Raw genomic sequence first — 19,491 nt, 5'->3', positions numbered from 1 at the left:
CTATTCCAAGAGCCTCAACCCAAATATCTCTGCCACAGAGCTACGAGAGTAAGGTTTTGACTTCCCCATTTTCCCTAATAGCGCATTTTTTTCCTGGCCTCACCATCATTTACTTAACTCCTTCACTGCCTGATTTTCACATTGTGAGACAGATGGTCTTGTGCAAAACCACAGACAAAACCTTCTCATCTCTCTAACTAATAGGATTCTGAAAACTCATTTGTACCTTATAGAAAGACCTCTGCTGAGGTAATGCAAATTTGTGAGTGTGCTTATTCTGTTGTCTGTCATTGCATTTTAAGGTTCCTGGCGGAGTTCATCCCAGACATGGATCAGACAAACTTGGTCTGCTTTATGAACGTTTGAAAGGAACAGATGTTGGCAAGTATCAGGAGGAAATATGTGACATAAATAGCTGAACTAACCATATGTTTGAGAACACTTTTCTTTGAATTGAAGTAACATTTACATGCATGTTACAAGTGACATGCGTTTGCATTGTACGTGTACATTATGTTTGCCAAACAGGAGTAGATAAGTAACAGTTTGTGTCTTTCACAATGTTTTAGTTATGTCAAGTGAAGAGTTGCAACTGAAAATGATGGTAAAATTGAGATTTTTGATATAATGATTGTTTGGAATCAGACTTATGGGATAAATCTGGTAATATTTTCGACTTTTCTCACTGTAACCAAGTTGTATGAAAAGACAAAAAACCAACAATGAATTGATCTTATTAACAAGTATTGTATGTGGATCCAAAGCCTGATAAAGGTCATGGTTAAATAACTTCTAGACTGGGTGACATGTTCCTTCATGATCATCAATGTGGCATAAAATGTTTAATTTACTCTCATTCGAGTTACATTTGCTAAAAACTACAATGGCCAGCTGTTTATGGAAATTATTATTTATAATTTATAGAAAAATGTTTTTCTGTGGCAGGTATTTAAAGATTAATATCTTTATTCGGAATAAATGAGTTTTGGGCGAGCCACCTCCAAATAGGGACGTCAGACAGAGAGTAATGCAAATCTTGAATTAGATCTTTTCATGGTGTTTGTTGTCAACAACAAAAAATAGAAATGACCACAAGCCTTGTCCTTTCAAATGTATTTCAGTTATTATCATGTACCAAATGAGTAATGTTGGTTAAATGCATTATTTTAATAGTGTGACAGTAATTATTAATGGGATGTCTGTCAGTCCTCATGTATATACTGTAATCAACAAAATGGTGTACAAGAGATTTATTTATGAAACAGAACAATCTTACACTAATGTTTGTAGAAAATGTATATCTAACAACACAAGTATACAAAAAAATTTACATTTTGTGCATTGGAAACTCTCAACAAAATGAACAAGATGGAAACCAAACATGGAAGAACATGAACGCTATACAGACTAATGACACCGGGGTTGTACACTTACACGTCCTCCATCCACACTACACAGTCACACTTTTAGAGTTTTTAGAGACCTTCATCTGGTTTCCTTTTCAACCAACACTGTAAACTTTCACAACATCCATAAGTGATTCTTATGACTAACATATAAATGAAAAAGCAATTTGAATAAACTGTTTTCACTGCATTTGATCTTCATCACTCCATCACACATTATGACTGACTGCTGAACCTCAGACTCTCAGCTGTTGATATGATGTCACCTGGTGCTCGGTACACAACCTTTGATTCTGGAATCTGGCTCTTGAGCTGCAATTTGATTTATTTCACTACCTTTTAAACTCCTTGAACTACTTTCTTTTTTGTGTGTTACAGACAAAAAGTGTTTCAAAGTCATGTAAGGGTGCTTGCTGTTGTGCCAGTGGTCCTATTTGCAGCCAATTCTGGTGATGTACCATTTATAAGCTCCTGTAGACGTAGAGTATGAGCACTGAAAAATGTTCCACATTGACCAAAGTGATATGTCACTTTGAGGACAATGAGGCCCAGTCTGGACAGCTAAGACAATAAACACAGTGGCCTTTTTAACATACACATACTACCAGAAATAACCTTCTTTGGCAGCTACAATAACACACATAAACACACGCTGCGTTTATGTGCATGATTACTCAAAGGCAGGCCAAGTTTATCCTCTCCAAAGCTTTACACTACAATTTATCTGAAAGAAAAACTAACAAGTAAAGGAAGTGCATGACAACACTAAAAATCTTGCAATACTATAATGTGTTACCTTGATGTTTGTGATATTCAATTATGCATTTTGTCAGTGTAAACAAATAAATAATTATTTACAAACTCTAGCAAAAAAAAATGAGAACAAACAAAACAGGCAGAGCATAAATAATTTACAAAAGGAATTATAATACAGACTTAGTATAAACATCTTTGGCACTTACTAAAATGGCTTATTTAAATTGTTCACTCAAGTTCTCCATCAAAAAAAAAAAAAGAGAAAACACATTCAGGATGAAAAGAATGAGGAGAAATAGTAATGGACTTGAGACAGCTAAATGATTATGCTTTGGTTACAGTTTATGTTTGTCAGACACTTTATGATCAGTTGTTTGGCAAAGCACAAGCCATGAAGGAGCCGAAAGATAAAGAACATCCGAGTCACTTACAAGTTGCAGATATGAGAAACTGTAGGAAAGCACATACAGCACGTAAGTGGTTGTACAATGAATCCTTTAAAATGTAGACATAGGTACACTAGTTATAATGAGATAATCTGCCAAGGCTTTTTAAAACTCGTCAACTCTCGTCGGTTTTCTTTCCCATCTTGGGATCAACAGGAAAACTGAAATCAGCCACGGTTTCCTCTCCAGTGGATGGATCGAGGCCAAACACGGAGAAGAAGGAAAACTCTCAGTTATGTTGAAATGGATTTAGCGATGAAGTGATGTTTACTTTGAGAGATTCTTGTCTTTTTGCCTTCTGATGATGGTCAATCAGGCTGGATTCAGTTATCTGTGAAAAGGTTGGGAAAACAGCTTCTGTTACCAGCACATTTATAATCAACTCTCAACAAGACCGACACAGTCGAAGCGCCAGGGTGCAGCAACAACATATGTGTGTGCGTCAAAAAGCGTGTCTTCATGAACGTGACTGTGATGGTGAAAAGGCTGCAGGCTCATTTTTCACTCTGTAGCACTCAACAGAGGATCTGAAGTCCTTGGACCAACACACAAGGTCTTTCACAATGCTTCTGGGGCATTGTACATGGGCAAGCTGACAAGCAGAAACATAGCGTGACTCTTTTTCTTGCTTCAGCCAACAAACAACACATGAACCCTCTCATCATTACCTTATGAACACTGTTGGGAACTCCGGCTTATCTGAAGTTTGAAAAAGATGTTGAAGGTTTAAAGTCTTTACCCACACTATTCAAACATGGAGAAGGTTTTCTCCTTGTGCGGACCAAATATGTGTCCTGATTACATACGCATTTACTGTACATGCACATATTCACACGAGCCTGGACCAAGAAGATCATTTGCATTACTAACACCCAAATATCCATCAATCCCAAGACTAAACTCTCAAACGTCTGTAGATACAGGTGCTTACATGTACATATAATGCATATGTTTTGCTATTCTTACACCACACAACATTTATTCTGTTTAAGCACTTGATACCTGGGACAATATTTCTATTAAAATAGTTGTCAGATAAATAGCTTATTCCTGTCTGAGCAACAGAAAGGTTTCACTTAGCTTCACAACCCCATACAATAGTTTATCACGCCCTTATTTATAATCTAAGCATAATCATTAACCAGCTCAAACTCTAAGTTAATTGAGCTGTGGGCTAATGTGGGTATTACAGTGCAAATCTTTTGGTGCTATTAATTAGCAATAATCTTTTCTTTTGACAGTTGAAAAACAAACATTTATAGCTAAAACTTTAAAGTAATGGAAGTGTTTGTACTAACCTCTGCACTCATACTTGAGGTCGGAGAAGAACACCAGCTCTTGCGAGAAGACAAACAAGCCTAACCTTCCTCCGGCAAACGTCTTGTCATAAACTGGTCCCGAGTCGGCCATGATCTGTTTACCTTCATAGACCACAACCCTGTGAAATACAAGACAAATCTCTTAATGTGCTGAGATTATGACGCTTAATAGCATACAACATATAAATGTAATTGCTGTATTAACTGCCAACTGCACCTCAGTCTCCAACTCCTTGACATACATTTATCACCTTTATGTGCAGAAATGTGTTTCTAAAGCTAAACCAACATTTCACCAACTTCTTTTTGCAAGCCTTTCTTTTAGTGTTGTTTCTCTCTGTTCTCACTATAATCCCCTCTTTCCAATCTTTTCTGTGTTGCACTTAAATTCCATGCAGCCTCTCTTTCTGTCCTGCAATCAAAGTTGAGACTTTACTTTACCTTATAAAACCAGTCTTTGGTCTGTGGATGAGATGCCACCTGTAAGCTGTGTAGTCTTTCCAGCCAATGTTTTTGGGGTCGTGCCACAGAGTACGCACCTGTGTGAAATAGTTAACAACACTTAATACTGCTCCAATCGTTAAAACAGTCCAGCTAGCATTTAGACTGCCGCCCACCTGTCCGGGAGTGTTGCCCGTGTGCCACAAAGCATTCCTGAGGTTTTCTCCAGTGCCAGTGGTCGAGTTGACGACTTTAAGTGAAACGCCAGAAATGCCAAAGGCCTTGGAGGGCTTGTCTTCCCAGTAAGTTTGTGTGATCTGCTTCCACATTACAACATAAAAGCGCCCACTCGACTGGTAGCCGAACACAAAGCCTGCATAGTCATCATCTCTGTCTGTGTTCACGTACATTGTTCCACTGAAGTCCACAGCATTGAACTCATCAAACCCTGTGATGGTGTGAAAGCAGGGTGATACCAAATCTTAGGGCTCTGTTCAGTCAAATGGAATGAAATCTTTTAAAGAACAGCAAATTAACATTTAATGGTTGTTGGGAGAAAACATAGTATATGTGCACAACTCACCTACTGCAATGCCTGGGTCAGAGTTGGCAGTCTGAACCAGCTCTTTTCCCTGGTGTCTGACCACCCAGTTGGGATCAATTTGAGTGGTTCCCTTAGGATCCAAGTGGACCATCTGGAACTTCCTGAAGTCTGTGACACTGATGGCATTGTTCTCCGGACACACATCAAGAATATCCGGGATGCTGTCGTTGTCAAAGTCATCTTTGCAGGCATCTCCTCTTCCATCGCCTGATAAAAAAAGACATCAAACGAAAAAGTTTGACCTCATTTAAATTAGACACACATGATACAAGCTGTCTGTTTTTTTTCCTATTTTTCCATAGGTTGGAACCATCTCTATGGTAGCTAATGTTAGTGTCATAATACTCCCACTGCAGTGAATGTTGAGGAGCTACTCCAAGTTAATGCTAAAAATGAACGGGGAAAATACCAATTTCTACATGGAAACTGGCTTAAATACCTTCGCCAAGTCTACTAAGCAAAATCAGCCATCTTTTCATGCTGTGACAACTTCCAATGATACTTGTAACTATCTGAAGCCTGAAGTCTATTAGAGCCAGACTGCAGGCCAGGAGCTCACAGCGGAAAGGACGCCAGTGGCTAATGAAGGCCACGGCATGGAAGTAGCTAGCTGCTTTCTGTCATCATCTTTCTTATTTCACAAGAGGCTAAAATGATTCTATCAAATAAACACTATCTGACGAGCTGTGAAAAAAGTGAACTCGTCAGTGTCCAGCGCCTCTCTCCTTTGCGGTCTGTTTCCAGTTACAGACAGCTGTACAAACTCCAGGTAAACCTGCTTAAATTGGGCACTGTGGATTTATCACAGCAAAGCCTAAAAGAAATAAAAACTTCAAGGCCTGGTGTGTGCCCTTCTAGGCGGCCCACTGAAGTCATGCAGAATGACATCATCCATGCCAACCCGGCCGCTGACTCTTTCCACAGCCACCATATTTCACACCTGCTGTAGTGAAGCTAATTGCTGACTGTGAAAACATCTGGGAGAAGGCATGAGTACAAAGTAGAGTACAAGTATGAGTGGACAAGTACTGTGCAATCACACAAGCTATAAATCTTACTATAGATTATCAGTTCCCAGAAAAGTCAAATTTTAAGCCAACATGGATAAAAAGCCCTTTCAGTGCTCAGAAATATTCAGTTCCACAACAATTGTGCAACTCCTTTTGCTAATAGAATCAAAGGTTCTGACAGCTACTGAGATGACCTTGTGGTGAGAACATTCCGTCAACTCCTGCTTTCTAGGTCAAGCGTGAACTTTCAATTCTCAGTACTGCCATGCTGTAGTAACTTTAGAAGGAGAAGTTAGCTCCCTTTGACTAGCTGCAGCAGGCAACAACTGAACATACACAATGCAAAACCTTCTGCCTGTCCTCTCTCTGCTGCCTCGTATCACTCTGCAAAGCCTCTCCCACAAACCCACAAGTTTGAATGCCAGCAGAAGGAGTGGGTTGCCCTGCAAAACCTCATGCCTCGTAGGGCCTGCTCTCCATGCTGTGAGCCCCACCAAGAACCCGGTCTCTCTTGGCAGGACTCATCTTTTGAAAGACACTCCTCCAGAACTTCATGGCTCCAGGGCAGAGTGCAACAGGCTTCAGAGGCAGCTGTGACGCTGTCTAACAGCAGGATTAGAGGCTATTACACCACACACACACACACACACACGCACACACACACACACACACACACACACACACACACACACACATACCACTGTCCCTACTTAAAAGTTATTCTCCATTGTTTGCCACTCACTGATACGATGATACAACATTTTATCGTGTGCACCTGAAGCTCTGTCTGAAGTTGGGGGATGTGCAGAAACGTGTCCTATATGCCATTGTAGGTATCACTATCTGAAGAGATATGAATCTTCATTTGTTTAACAGCCAATAGAAACGCCCTCTCTGTGAAATGACCTGTGATTTTCTACAGCCTGAAAACAGAACCAAGAGGAGTACCAGAAGTCTAGGTCCGACAAGAAGACCTGAATTACAACATGTTGAAAGGCTATTATGGAATTTTTGTCCAGCTATGATGAAAATAAACTGCCTTCCACAGCTTTAAACAGTGTGTACACCACTGGGAAAATCAATTGGTCACCCAATAATGGGTGGCACACACCTGACACCACAACCTTTAAACCCTTTAAATGATACATCCTCACCATCAGAGTCCATCTGGTCTGCGTTGGGTGTCAGTCTGCAGTTGTCCTTGTCATCAGGTATACCATCGTCATCATCATCATAGTCACATGCGTCACCTTTGCCATCCTTGTCATGGTCAGCCTGGTTGGCATTGGCCACATATGGACAGTTGTCCAGGTTGTTCTGATGGCCGTCTTCATCAATGTCCTGGTTGTTGTCACACTGATCTCCAACCAGATCATTGTCTACGTCAGTCTGTTGGACAAATACAGAGGTTAACACTATTCTCACTTCCTGCAATTAGTGTTGTACCTGAACGTATCATTATATGCAGTATGGTTCAATACCTGGTCAGGGTTGTGCAGCAATGGACAGTTGTCACACTGGTCGCCAACTCCATCCATGTCAGTGTCCTTCTGGTCAGTGTTGTACACATATGGGCAGTTGTCATTCTCATTCATAATATCTGAGGAAAAAGATCAGTTGATTACATACTCTTGAGAATTTAAAGTATAAACATAGAAATTAGCTGCCCTAAAAGGACTAATTTCAGGATTTTATCTGTTTAGGTTTGGCTATTTTACCATCTCCATCAATGTCCACTGCGCAAGCATCCCCTTCTCCGTTGTGGTCCGTGTCTATTTGAGCAGGGTTGTGCTCATAGGGACAGTTGTCGCAGCGGTCACCAACTTCATCCTTGTCAAAGTCGAACTGACGAGGATTGTACAAGAGGGGACAGTTGTCCTGTTGCGGAAAGTAAATGGTTGTTAGAGAATTGTTCGATTATCATGAATCCGATCATTAAAATAAAAGGTGTCCATGTGTTAAAAACTCTTGTACCCTCTCATCTAGAATTCCATCATTGTCATCATCCTTATCACAAGCATCTCCTTGACCATCTTTGTCAAAGTCTTCTTGTCCAGAGTTGGGAAGGCTAGGGCAGTTATCCTGAAACAGTAGCGGGAAGTTCAGAAATTTCACGGATACAATAGTTTAGAATCACTGCAGCATGGACTACATCTAATAAGGTGACGAAGTTCGATGAAATACCTTCTTGCAGTGATAAGTGGCGTTGGCACCACACACAAGATTTTGATTGGGCCAGCCATCCAAGTCTGAGTCCTCTCCACAAATGAAGCCATCTCCAGCGTAACCGGTCCTACACTCACACTTGTACATAGGGTCACTGAAGTGGCTGATGTAGATGCATTCGGCGTATTTGTGACAGTTGTGGGTCTTGTCCTTGCATGGGTTCTCTGGCTCACACACCTAAAGAAGAAACATGGCAGGTGGAACTTTAATATGAGATTTGCCACTGACCACATCCAACATGAAAGGGGCTAGATGTGATCTGCCTGAAAAAGAAGAAAGCTGACCCTGTGTGCCCTTGTCATCTGTCTTTTTACATGGTTTCCATTTTGCTGTCAGCTTCTAATGACATATCCAAGTTAAGAGTACTTATTTAACCACAACTCTTTGTACCTTTCTTTTTGGAAGGCCACTCCAAACTGAAGGCTACTGCAAACTGAAGTGAAGGATTAAGGGAGAGATTTTGGACAAAGCCAAAGTTTGGGGCACTTCTGGGCACAGTTGATTTTATGAAATCCCACTTAATGCATCATACATCCCACTACAACCCACTGTTGCCCCTTTCCTTCAGCACAAGGTATTCACAGCTGCCACTCATTACCAGAGGATGAACATAGCTCCAGTTTGGATGCCACTCCATGAGCTCATAGAGCAGAAAGTGACAGCATGAACAGGCCTTTGATCAAAACTGTGAAATGGAGCCCCTTAATGCCAACAATGAGACAATTCCCTTTTCCCCCAAATTAATTAGTGAAATTGGGGCATCATATCAAAGACAAGCAGCTGCAGAGGCCACAGAGTGACAAAATGGTCCACAAGGGATATTATGCAAGTGTCTGTTGGAGTGGTACAGCAAGTTTTTCAATTGTCCAAGAACTCTGTGAATTCAGTGATCACAAGGGAGCAGAAAAGTGTGTTCCAAACAAGTAATTAATACGACATATACTGAAATTACCCGTGATGCTGCTAAAACATAGCAGGAGTTATGACAGGAGTGGAAAGTGGAAGTACTGAACTGTTTTCAAGATATAGTGAGTAGAGCCACTTACTTCACAGCTTCACATCATTTTGCTTGAGTAAAAGCAGTAATTCATTCAACATTTACAGTAAAAAAATACAGTACGAAGAACTGGTTCAATCTGGCTCTCATCTTCCGATGAAAGTACCAGAGATGTGTAACACATGTTTGTTGTTAAGAGTTGCCCAACTCTCCTCCCTTTACGTCTGCTTGCTGATACTGGGTCAAGGTAAGTCTAATTCATATATGGTGGCCCCGGGCCTCCTGTCCAACACAGTATCACTGCAAGAATGAGGCTACTAAATCAGCAGAATGACTGCTTCCATCCTTCAGAAATTTGGATCTGACATACAAAATTTCACACAACTGCTTTTGCAAATCTGCCATTGTATCCTTTCCTTCACCACATTTTGTTCTCACTTCTCCAAAACCTAGCCCTGTTTGAATGGCATTGTTATCACCACTGAATGAGAGGAACTTAAGCTCACTTGTTTGTTCTTCTTGGCAGCCTCCACACCCATTCCGAAAGGCTGGGTGCCCTTGTAGCGTTTCGGACAGGGCAGGCAGTGGAAACCTGGATCGGTGTTGATGCAGCGCTGCATTCCACTCACTTTGTAGCAAACATCAGACACCATGTCACACTACAGGAAAGAAGAGCATGTTTACAATGGAAACAATTAAGTACATGGATGAAGCCTTAAATACATGTCTGGTTTATGCACATAAGAAAAACAGGAACTCTTACCTCATTAATGTCTTCACAGTGGGTACCATTTCCACGGAAACCAGCAGGGCATGGACCACACTCCCAGGATCCATCTGGAGAGCTGTTGCAGTCTACTCCCCCAAAGCATGGGTTAGACAAACAGCCATCTACAAGGAATTTAGACAATAAGAATGGCTACAAACAAGGAAAATTGATTTAAAGATTGCTGTACACATCTGTGCAGTGAATCTCAAAATGATTCAGCTTTCATTTGTAATGGTGTTTATCCTCTATGATGATGCTTCAAGATAAAGCCCCACCAACCTCTATCAGCATTTTAACATAGTATTTTAACATGCAACAACAGTTGCTAACAACTAATTAGTGGTAAACACAAAGGACAGTGGAAGCTGATAAAAATTTCATTAGTTTTGCAGTTATTTGGTTGGTGATTGCGACTCAAAACCAAAAGCGTCAACCCCACGGTGGCAGTCGATGACAAGTCATAGGATGGCATAAGTGAGCAGGATTCACCTTCTGGAGACCATGAATGTCTGTAGAAATTTCACTGCAATCCTTCCAGTAGTAGTGGTAGACTAATGTTTGCATGGCTGAAAATATAATGTAGAGTGACTGGTGCTCACCAATAGGACAGTCCTTTTTGTTACAGCTGTCCCTGTCGTTGGCCTCCCCGATACACTTATTGCCGCCATACTGAGGATGAGGGCTGTTGCACTCACGCTTCCGACTTTTGACACCCCCTCCGCATGTTGCTGAACAGGTTGCCCATGGAGACCAAGGGCCCCAACCACCATCAACTAAAAAGACACAGTGAAAGATGTTCAGTGGTTAATCTGACATATCAAACATTTTATTCCACAAATATTGTAATTCTTTGTTTCTAAATAAAAAATACGTCAACACTCAAAATCTGAAATCTAAATAGCAGAAACCTGAAACTTAATACCACAAGAGAAAACATATTGAGCTGATTTAGGTCAACATTTCCTGAAAGACAGTCAGGAGGTCAGTCCAAAACACATGGGGAATGTTGCCTCAGGGGAGCCATGAGGCATGAGGAAGTTTGGTTGTTCAACATGGGGACTGCTGCTGTAATGGAGATGCTGCTTCTGAGTGCAAGTGAAATACTCACTGGGACATGGCTTGGCAGTGCAGCGCTGAGTCTCTCTCCCACTTCCCTCACAGTCTTTGCCCCCCAGTTGTGGCACAGGAGCGTTGCAGTGTCGTATTCTGGTAATCTGTCCTTCTCCACAGGTCACTGAGCAGGATGACCATGGCGACCACAAACTCCACCCTCCGTCCTGACGAACTGGGTATCAAATATCAAACATATCAGGCAGAGATCACCAAAGCACCCATCATGTATTATCCCCTGGATTTCCACTCAGTCAAACAGTTACAGACATGTGTAATTTGGAAAAAAAAAAATGGACACCACATTTTCTACAAGCAAACATTCTGTGGTGCCGGCGACAATGGCTTACTTTCAAAGATGTTCTAAGATACTTGCGCCAGTATTTATGTCATTGTGGGTAAACTATCTGCCAGCGGTTAGACTGATTCAGTCACTCACACAGATGCAGTGTAATGTTAGCTGCAAGCAATAACACATGCTAATCCCGCAATTCATGAAACACCCAATTCATCAGTTTCAATGCTAGCGAAATCTCCTGACACCCCACCTCATAGATGGTACATCTAATGATCAAGTTCATTAATATTTTATATTTTTGCATGACAGGCAGTGGTGAGTCATTGCAGTGTGGAACACCCTCTCAGCCAGTGATTTATTAGGAACTGGGCACACCCTGCAACCCGACCATGAGATCCAGCTCTTCACTGACATTCAGTCTCACTCAGATGGATCCATTTTCAACAGATTTATGGAGGCATAAACTTCGTCTTCTGCATTTTGGATGATGAGCTCATGTTTAACTCTGTGCTGAGCTTCACCACAGTTTCATCACATGCCTCCATGCAATATGTCATACTCTTGTTTGTTTTAGATGATTGTGCAGTTGTGGCAATAGCAGAGGCATACTCTCATCAAGATAATATCACAGCACTAAAGCAGTTACTACTGGATATTTAAATGAAAACTGATTCACAAGAGATAAACTATTGAAAAGTTATCCTCACCACGGCTATCGCATTTGCCCAGGCTGCACTTGCGGGTCTGGATGGAGGGTCCAGTGCAGGGGTTGCTGGTTGCATCACATGACCGACCCCTTTGTTGAGTTCCTGTACCGCAAGTGACTGTGCACTCTGTCCACTCTGACCAGGGGGACCAGCCGTCCTCACTGTCTTTAGCTGGAAGACATAGAAGCACAAAGTCAACATGGCCCCTTCTTTTTACATAAGAAACACTCCCACATCCACTCCTTTAAACCGGAGTAATAAAAGTACAAGCAAGGGATCACAACTGCACTGTTTTTATTCTTTATGTCAGCCTGTTTATCACATGACCTCATCCAAAAAACCCACAGTAGCCATTCTGGGTGTCTTATATTTTGACCAATAAATATGTGGTTCGCTCACAAAGACAAACTGGCTGCAACAGTCCTGTGGTATTAAAATTTAATACGCGTGGAATATTGTTTTTACGGCACATTGAGCCATTAATTCAAAATAGCATGCATGCATAAAACTGCGTGTGTGTTTATGATTGCGTTTATATGCTGAAGCATTGGCTAATAAGAGGTTCCGACTACTTACGCAAACACACGGGGCAGCACTCGCCATCAACAAATGAGGGGCTGGCACAGGCCACTGGGGGGCACGTAATCTGGTGACACACGATCTTGGACTCCTGCCATCAGTGAATATTAGAGATACTGTATGTCAGGGTCATTGGCATCCACAGTAAATCTGAACATTTTTCAATATGACTTGGCACTACCTGGCAAGTACATTTGGTGCAGCTGTCCACAACCCAGTCCTCCTTATCGTCAAACAGGCGTCCATCCTGCCAGCACATGTTTTTCTCTTTAGAGTTCTTCATCCTCCCAAGGGTGTCCTTCATGACTGTGTTCTCCTCTGTCTGAACACAGAGACAGATTTGCAGTCAGAAAGTAGATCAGTCAGAAATAATTAGGACACATTCATGAGAAAGGTACGCTGCATTCCATTCAGCATGTGAAGGTTCTATACACCTGCTGACAAGCCGGTTCTTTTAAGAAAGCACATGTGAGGTTACTTTTCACCAGGCGGAGAGATGAATGTATATCCTGCTCCAGCTGAAATGCTGTTACTGTCTTATGTATTATCTTTATAGAAGTAAGCTTACTTATGTTGAAAACTATTCAAGTTAAAGCACAAACATTACTCTCTGAGAAACACAGTCATCACTTTACGAGTCGGCATGATTAAGGGCTAAATGTAGCGTCCAGTCATCCTTTCAGTGAACCTATCCTATCAACATAAAACCTTCTCCAGCTTAGTGATGCCTCATATCATTCTGAGACATCTGTCTTTAAACCTGATGAGGGAAAAGATGTCCAGAGAAAACGGACCAGAAAGAGGAATGACTAATTTTTAAATGAACTCCAATGAGGGCACCTAAACAAAAAAGCTACTCCATTGCATTAACGAGAATACTTGTAAAATGTTAATTTTAAAATGTGCTTCTCATTACTGCAAATTGCAAACACTAAATGTCTTTATATCTCTAATGTTTCTAGGAAAACAGCCCATTGAAAAGTACTGCTTAGTTAGGCACTTTGTAACCTCCAACCCAATTGGAGACCAGGGATCTCTGGCTGGACTCCTGAACACTTGGGAACTGTCAGTCGGTAAACGACTGCCAATGGTTTGTGTGTGTGTGTGTGTGTGTGTGTGTGTGTGTGTGTGTGTATGTGTATGTGTGTATGTGTGTCCTCCCATTTGGAAAAGGGAGGCAGCAATGAGCAGCACTAGAATCTAAGACACCACTCGGTCTGGAAGAGCCTCAGGGACCCTTCTCATCCCAGCCATTTTTTTTCCCTTCCCAAGGTTCATGCCCAGACTCTCTTATTGCTGGGAGGCTCCCAGAGGAAACACATGGGCTGTTTAAACACAGCCAGAAATTAGACTGGACCCCATAGCTGCCAGGGGAACACTTCCTATATCCACATGTAACATGTCATAAAATCTGTCTGACTCACGCTGCCACAGATAGCAGGAGTCAAACGGGTTCAGCCATCGCAGGCGACTGTATAAACAGTCCTGCGGCTACTTACTGTTTGCTTTCAAACCAATGTAGGTTACCTAGTAACCTAATTCAAACCTCTTACCTCCTGGCTGGAGCGCTGAGGATTGTATCATTTATTTCCCTAAAATGTCAATTTCCTCTAAAATGTTGATTTTCTTCCCTCACACAAAGGCAGATTTTGGCGATTTCGCATTCGTCACTGAAACGGGGCTGTAAAGCACAGCGGAACAGGCAGCAGCTTGTCTAAAACAAACACAGGTCAGGATTGTGTTGATTTACACTTTGTCACTTCTACGACTTACCACTTTTTGCAAGCCATCAATAAGGTTACTGACAACAACACGTAGGCCTTTCAGCTCCTGGAACATGGTGCTAAGTTCCTCGCAGGAGCGTTCGCACATTTCTGCGCCCGCCTCGTCTGTCTTCTGACCTATGACGTTTGTGGTGATGGAGGGACTCACATCCACAATTTCTGTGCTCTCGCTCACAATATTATCATCTGGAGGGGCAAAGAAAAAGAGACATTAGGGCGAATGCGCAAGCAAGCAAATGAATGAGCAACACAGACTGGTGATGGAAAACATATTTGAGAGATATGATGGTTGAAACACAAGGACTCCGATTTCCTGTTTTCATGTTGGCAGCCAAAAGATCACAACAACGTGATGATTACAATGTTTATTGTGTTCTCAAAAACAGATGTTCAGTCAGCAGTGTTTGATTTGAAAAATTTATCTGTTTGAAATGGTGACGGTAAACCTTTCCACCAGAGATGACAGCAGGGTTGGTTTGCGGGAGGGGGTGGCATTGTGGAGTTCAAAAAACAGAAATCTGGGTGTTCTTCGTGTGGAACCACACTGCTGTCATAAATCTCCACAACCTTTCAGATAAGTGGACACTTCCAATATGAACTTAACAGACTGGAGCGACCACACAGATGGATTTACAAGGAGCCTGTGAAGCTCATGGTCTTGTCCTTACAGCTGATCAGTAGCACAGGCACTCGAGATACCCTCGTCTAGATGTCAGCGCAGTAAAGTGTGTGAAAATCCCTTAATCATACATGACTACCACTCAACACTGTCTTACACTAAAAACTCCTCATAATGTAAAAAGGAATGCAATCTGAAACTGCAGGTTTGTTTGAAGGGCATAAGGAGGCTAAACATTGAGTTTTGGCACAAACCTACAAAATCTGGGACAGGAAGTCCAGCCCAGAATAAAGTGTCTGCCAGCTGTGATCTTTGTACAACAGAGACGGGCAAAAATGCAAATCACAGAGCAGGACAGGGCATCTTGTGCGGGGTGGAGTTTGCATTAGGCCATATGAAATTATGAGTATCTATCCCTTAAATTAAACTTTATGGATTGTGATGCTGAAAACAAACACACAAGACACATATCAAAGCTCCATGGAATGCCTGTCATTCAGCCAAAGCACAGCACGTATCTGCAACTGGTTTGGATCTTGCTATGCAAATTGTTGAAGATTAACAGCAGACCAGGGACTCTAAATCAAGAAGTCGTTCAAATTGCCCAATGATATCTCACTGTAGCCAGTGCTATGTTTTCTTTTCTTTTCAGTCTGCTGGATTCATTCAAATCTCAGGAGGGCTTCACGCTGTGTGTGCATGTGAACGCGCACAAGCTCGTCTGTGAAAGCATTTACACATTCTTCCCTCCTTGATAGACAGACTCTATTTTCTAAAAGCAGATAAAGAATTTAAAAAAAAGGTCGGGTAGTTTTAATATTGCTCATTAATGTCCAACATGACAGCTTTTACGAGCGTTGGTTGTGTGGGTTTATGAGTTACTTTTGGCACTGAGATTGCTACCAGTGCAGAACCTCCACTGGTACCAGCCAACATTTAGAAAACTTCCAGGCCTTGGTGACATTTGTTAGACAAATAAACTCATTAGGGGGAACTCAACACCGCTTGTGGCAACAGAAATGCAACAACCTCTCTATCATGGACGAATATACACACGGCATATGGACTTGCTTTGTCACAGTGAACCAAAAACCCTGTTTCCAGGGTTGCCCCTTTAGCTTTGTTACAAAGGATGATTATCGACATATTTACTCAGATATCTGTATGCTTTTAGTTGCAGCCGCTCTTTGCATGAACCCCGCTGCCGATCACGAGGTACTATTCCTCATGTGAGCAGAGCTTCAGCTGAGAAAAGCAACCCAATAAGCCAATTCATGACTTCATCGTGTGTGTGTGTGTGTGCGTCTGTGTGTGTGTATGTGTGCGCGCGCGTGTGCACGTGTGTGTGCAGCTGGAACAGGAAGCTCCCCACTCTGCAGTATAGCATTCACTTTCTCTTTTCTATTTTCTTTCCCAAGGCATTATCCCGAGTCCGCTGCCAGTGGAAATAAATGTAAGCATCTGTATCTCCTTTTGTTCACCACGCACATTGCTCGACCTCAAGCCACCGCATGGACGCGGCTGTTTCCGTAAACATGAAGTAATGGTGGGAGATCTTGCCACATATCAGATCTGCAAGCTTTCTGACCCACTTAAAGTAAAAAAAAAACGGACCAAAAGAGTTAAATCCATACAAAGGGAGTCAACCTAGAATGCTAAGCTGTTTGGTTTGTACAGTTTCTGTGGTTGACGCTTAACAAAACACAGATACCATGCTTTGGAGGGTTGCATGTGAAAGAGTTTCCCAATCACATCTGCAAGGTATCGGACTTGAAACAGTTTGCAAATAAAATTATTTTGACTCATCATTTGGCTCATAAAACATCACACAAATAGAAATGGTTCCCACTGATGGAGTATGGCAGGAGGTTGAGGGTGAAAGCTGGTTTAACCACCTTAAAGATAACCACAAAAAAAAACAAAAAAAAACAAAAAACAAAACCACTCTTACCTTGTTTATTGACTTCGCAGTCTCTGCTCAGCAGCACGTCTTCCACTGTGGTGTCAAAGATGAATCGTACATTCTGCAGAAGGCCCTGTTTGGTAAGATAATATCTGTTATTACATATTTTGACTACTTTGGCATATTTCAGATGTGACTTGTGTTCATTTTCTACCCACTCATTCCTATTCAAGCATGCATTTGGATACAGTCTAACATACAAACACGCTTGATCATGGAAGTTCACTCTTGACCTTGTCACACACATTCACACTCATTTTTACACACAAGGGGCAATTTGGAGTCTAAATATAGAGTCTTTTCCACACAGAAAGACCAGGGCAACACTGAGCCACTCTGCCATACTTTGATGAGGGAGTATGTTAGTCTCTACTCCTGGAAACTTAGTTAAGACCACAATTCAGTTTCTTGTAACAAAATATTGTAGGCCCATTTAACTCTGCTGCCACAGCTGGAAAAGTCACAAACGAGCTGAAGTAGGGAGGCAACTACAGGTCTCAGATCTTGGGGAAATCCCTAGTCTGGCTACCAAAAAGCCACACTGTCTGTCTTACCCTGAAGTGGTTCTCCCGGATGGATCCCTTTGCAACATACATGCGGCTTCCCTCAGGCTGCAGGTGCTCGTAGAAAGGCTCATCCAGGATGAAGCTGTCTATCAGGATGCAGCCCACAAACAGGTTTGCATTTTCCCCATGAATATGAAGGGTGATATTCTTCCACTGTGAGTCAGAGAGGTCCACATCCTCGAATGAAACAATGTTCTGGGAGCCGTCCATCATGTATATCAGGTCCAGAGTGTTGGCCCGTCCGTTGGACACAATCTCAAACTGCCGGCGGCCATCAGGGGCCTCCAAACCAATCAGGGTGCCCCGTGAGGCGCGGTCCTGGCGTATGCTGGCCGCAAAGATAAAACCCTCATTGTTTTGGATCTGTTGGATTATTTGTTTTAGTATGGGGGGGCTCACTGGGGGCAGGTGGTCAAAACGGATGAAGCGGTAGGCAGGGGCATCTGAGTTTTGGCCCCTGAACTGTTTGGCCCCCAGAGTCTTGCGTGTGATGTGACTGATTTCAAACAAGTCAAATGACGTCTCATCCTCCTGCTCACCATCTAGAAATCAGACAAAAGGAAATGCAACTGCACAGTCAGGAGGAATGTTAATAAGTCGTTTGTAGAATAAGATAACTATTATTAAGAAGAAGGAAAATGAGCAAATGGTAAACAAGTGGCAAAATGTTTAGAGGTTATAACCTTTTCAGCTTAAAAACGTCACTGGAATAGATGACTGCACCTCAAGATAGTTTCAATAACAATTACAATCACCATCATCTCACTCATAACTTTATTATTAGGCAGCCTCACCGTCATTTACAAGTTTTCCACTTACCTTGAGTTAATGCGTGGAGGACATGAAATGATAAGAGCAGCAAGAAGAGACTTCTCCTGAGTATCATCTCTCCTTCAAAAAACAACGACAGAAATGCTTTTTAGTTGTTTTTACGTCCCTCTTGTCTGCCCGGGTCATTCTCGTACAAACAAATAAATAAAGCGAGACAATAACGCTACATTAGAAGATGAACAAGGCACAACAAACTCTTCCCAGCATCACACTGAGCTTTTAGGAATAAAATGGTCATCAGCTAGTCCTGTTAACCTTCCAGAGCTTTCAGTCATCAGCTAATGAATTACTTTGATGACTGTCTGGTGCCTTCTCCACACGGAGAAGTTCAGAGAATAAGGCTGCTGCGCACTCCATGCAACTTACCTGATGAGTGAACTTTCTATTTTCTTTCAATTCAGTCAGATATCCGACAGGAAAATTAAAAAAAAAAGATGAAAACGCGGACTGATTTGACGATCTGAGCCGATGGTTAAATGAATGAGAAGCGGTACCTCCCGTAAACCCCGTGCGTAAAAACCGTAAAGTCCACTTGGTTTCCCAACATCCACAGCTTGGAGGACTTGAGGCACAACACTGACTGCGGCACCCACCTCCCTCCTCTTTATATAGAGGCTCGCAGAGAGCCTGTCAATCAAAAATCTTCTGGGGTATGAACAGTTTGAGGACGGTTGTTAAGAGACAGAGTTACATAATTATCTTCCGATGGCGTAATTTTTCTTATCCGTGCTCACACACAGAGGCTGGTATGGGGGGTTCATGACCCCTCCTCTCTCTCTCTCTCTCTCTCTCTCTCTCTCTCTCTCTCTCTCTCACCGGGATGTCCACCATCCCCTCCCTGCATCAAGCACACCTTCCCTCTCTGTCTGGAGCCAGTTCACTTTCACTGGAGAGGAGAGATGGAGGGAAGTGTGCTGTTTTAACGTGGAGGGACAAAGTGATGGTGTAAAGAAACCTAAACTATCAATAGGTGCAGCAGCGGTAGGTACACCTTAAAAGCAGAATTATTTAGAAATTTGTGGAGTGTGGAACAGCTTTGACACTCAAATCCTTGAATATC

At 42.2% G+C, this 19,491-nt stretch overlaps 1 protein-coding gene across 2 annotated transcripts; it reads right to left on the bottom strand.

Moving 5' to 3' along the window:
* Positions 1-1,245: 1,245 nt before the first annotated feature.
* thbs2a (thrombospondin 2a) lies at positions 1,246-18,960 on the bottom strand. 2 transcript variants are annotated; one of them, XM_076743701.1, is made up of 23 exons: positions 18,798-18,960; positions 18,420-18,491; positions 17,589-18,142; positions 17,023-17,107; positions 14,442-14,638; positions 12,850-12,990; positions 12,666-12,759; positions 12,090-12,260; positions 11,083-11,259; positions 10,574-10,747; positions 9,969-10,096; positions 9,712-9,864; positions 8,167-8,385; positions 7,957-8,064; positions 7,701-7,860; positions 7,464-7,582; positions 7,137-7,371; positions 4,952-5,179; positions 4,545-4,816; positions 4,369-4,466; positions 3,907-4,046; positions 3,277-3,307; positions 1,246-2,939 (listed from the first exon to the last, which is right to left on the bottom strand). In XM_076743701.1, exons 2-23 carry the CDS (start codon positions 18,484-18,486, stop codon positions 2,936-2,938), a joined length of 3,555 nt encoding a protein of 1,184 aa, XP_076599816.1. In that variant the 5' UTR covers positions 18,487-18,491; positions 18,798-18,960; the 3' UTR covers positions 1,246-2,935. The 2 variants fall into 2 exon arrangements, with proteins under 2 accessions (XP_076599816.1, XP_076599817.1); XM_076743702.1 differs by lacking the exon at positions 3,277-3,307.
* Positions 18,961-19,491: the final 531 nt, after the last annotated feature.

Source organism: Chaetodon auriga, chromosome 11 (genome assembly GCF_051107435.1).
Source record: "Chaetodon auriga isolate fChaAug3 chromosome 11, fChaAug3.hap1, whole genome shotgun sequence".
NCBI classification, from domain to species: domain Eukaryota; kingdom Metazoa; phylum Chordata; class Actinopteri; order Chaetodontiformes; family Chaetodontidae; genus Chaetodon; species Chaetodon auriga.
The sequence above is the reverse complement of the archived record's forward strand: the minus strand, read 5'-3'. Positions and strand labels throughout refer to the sequence as shown.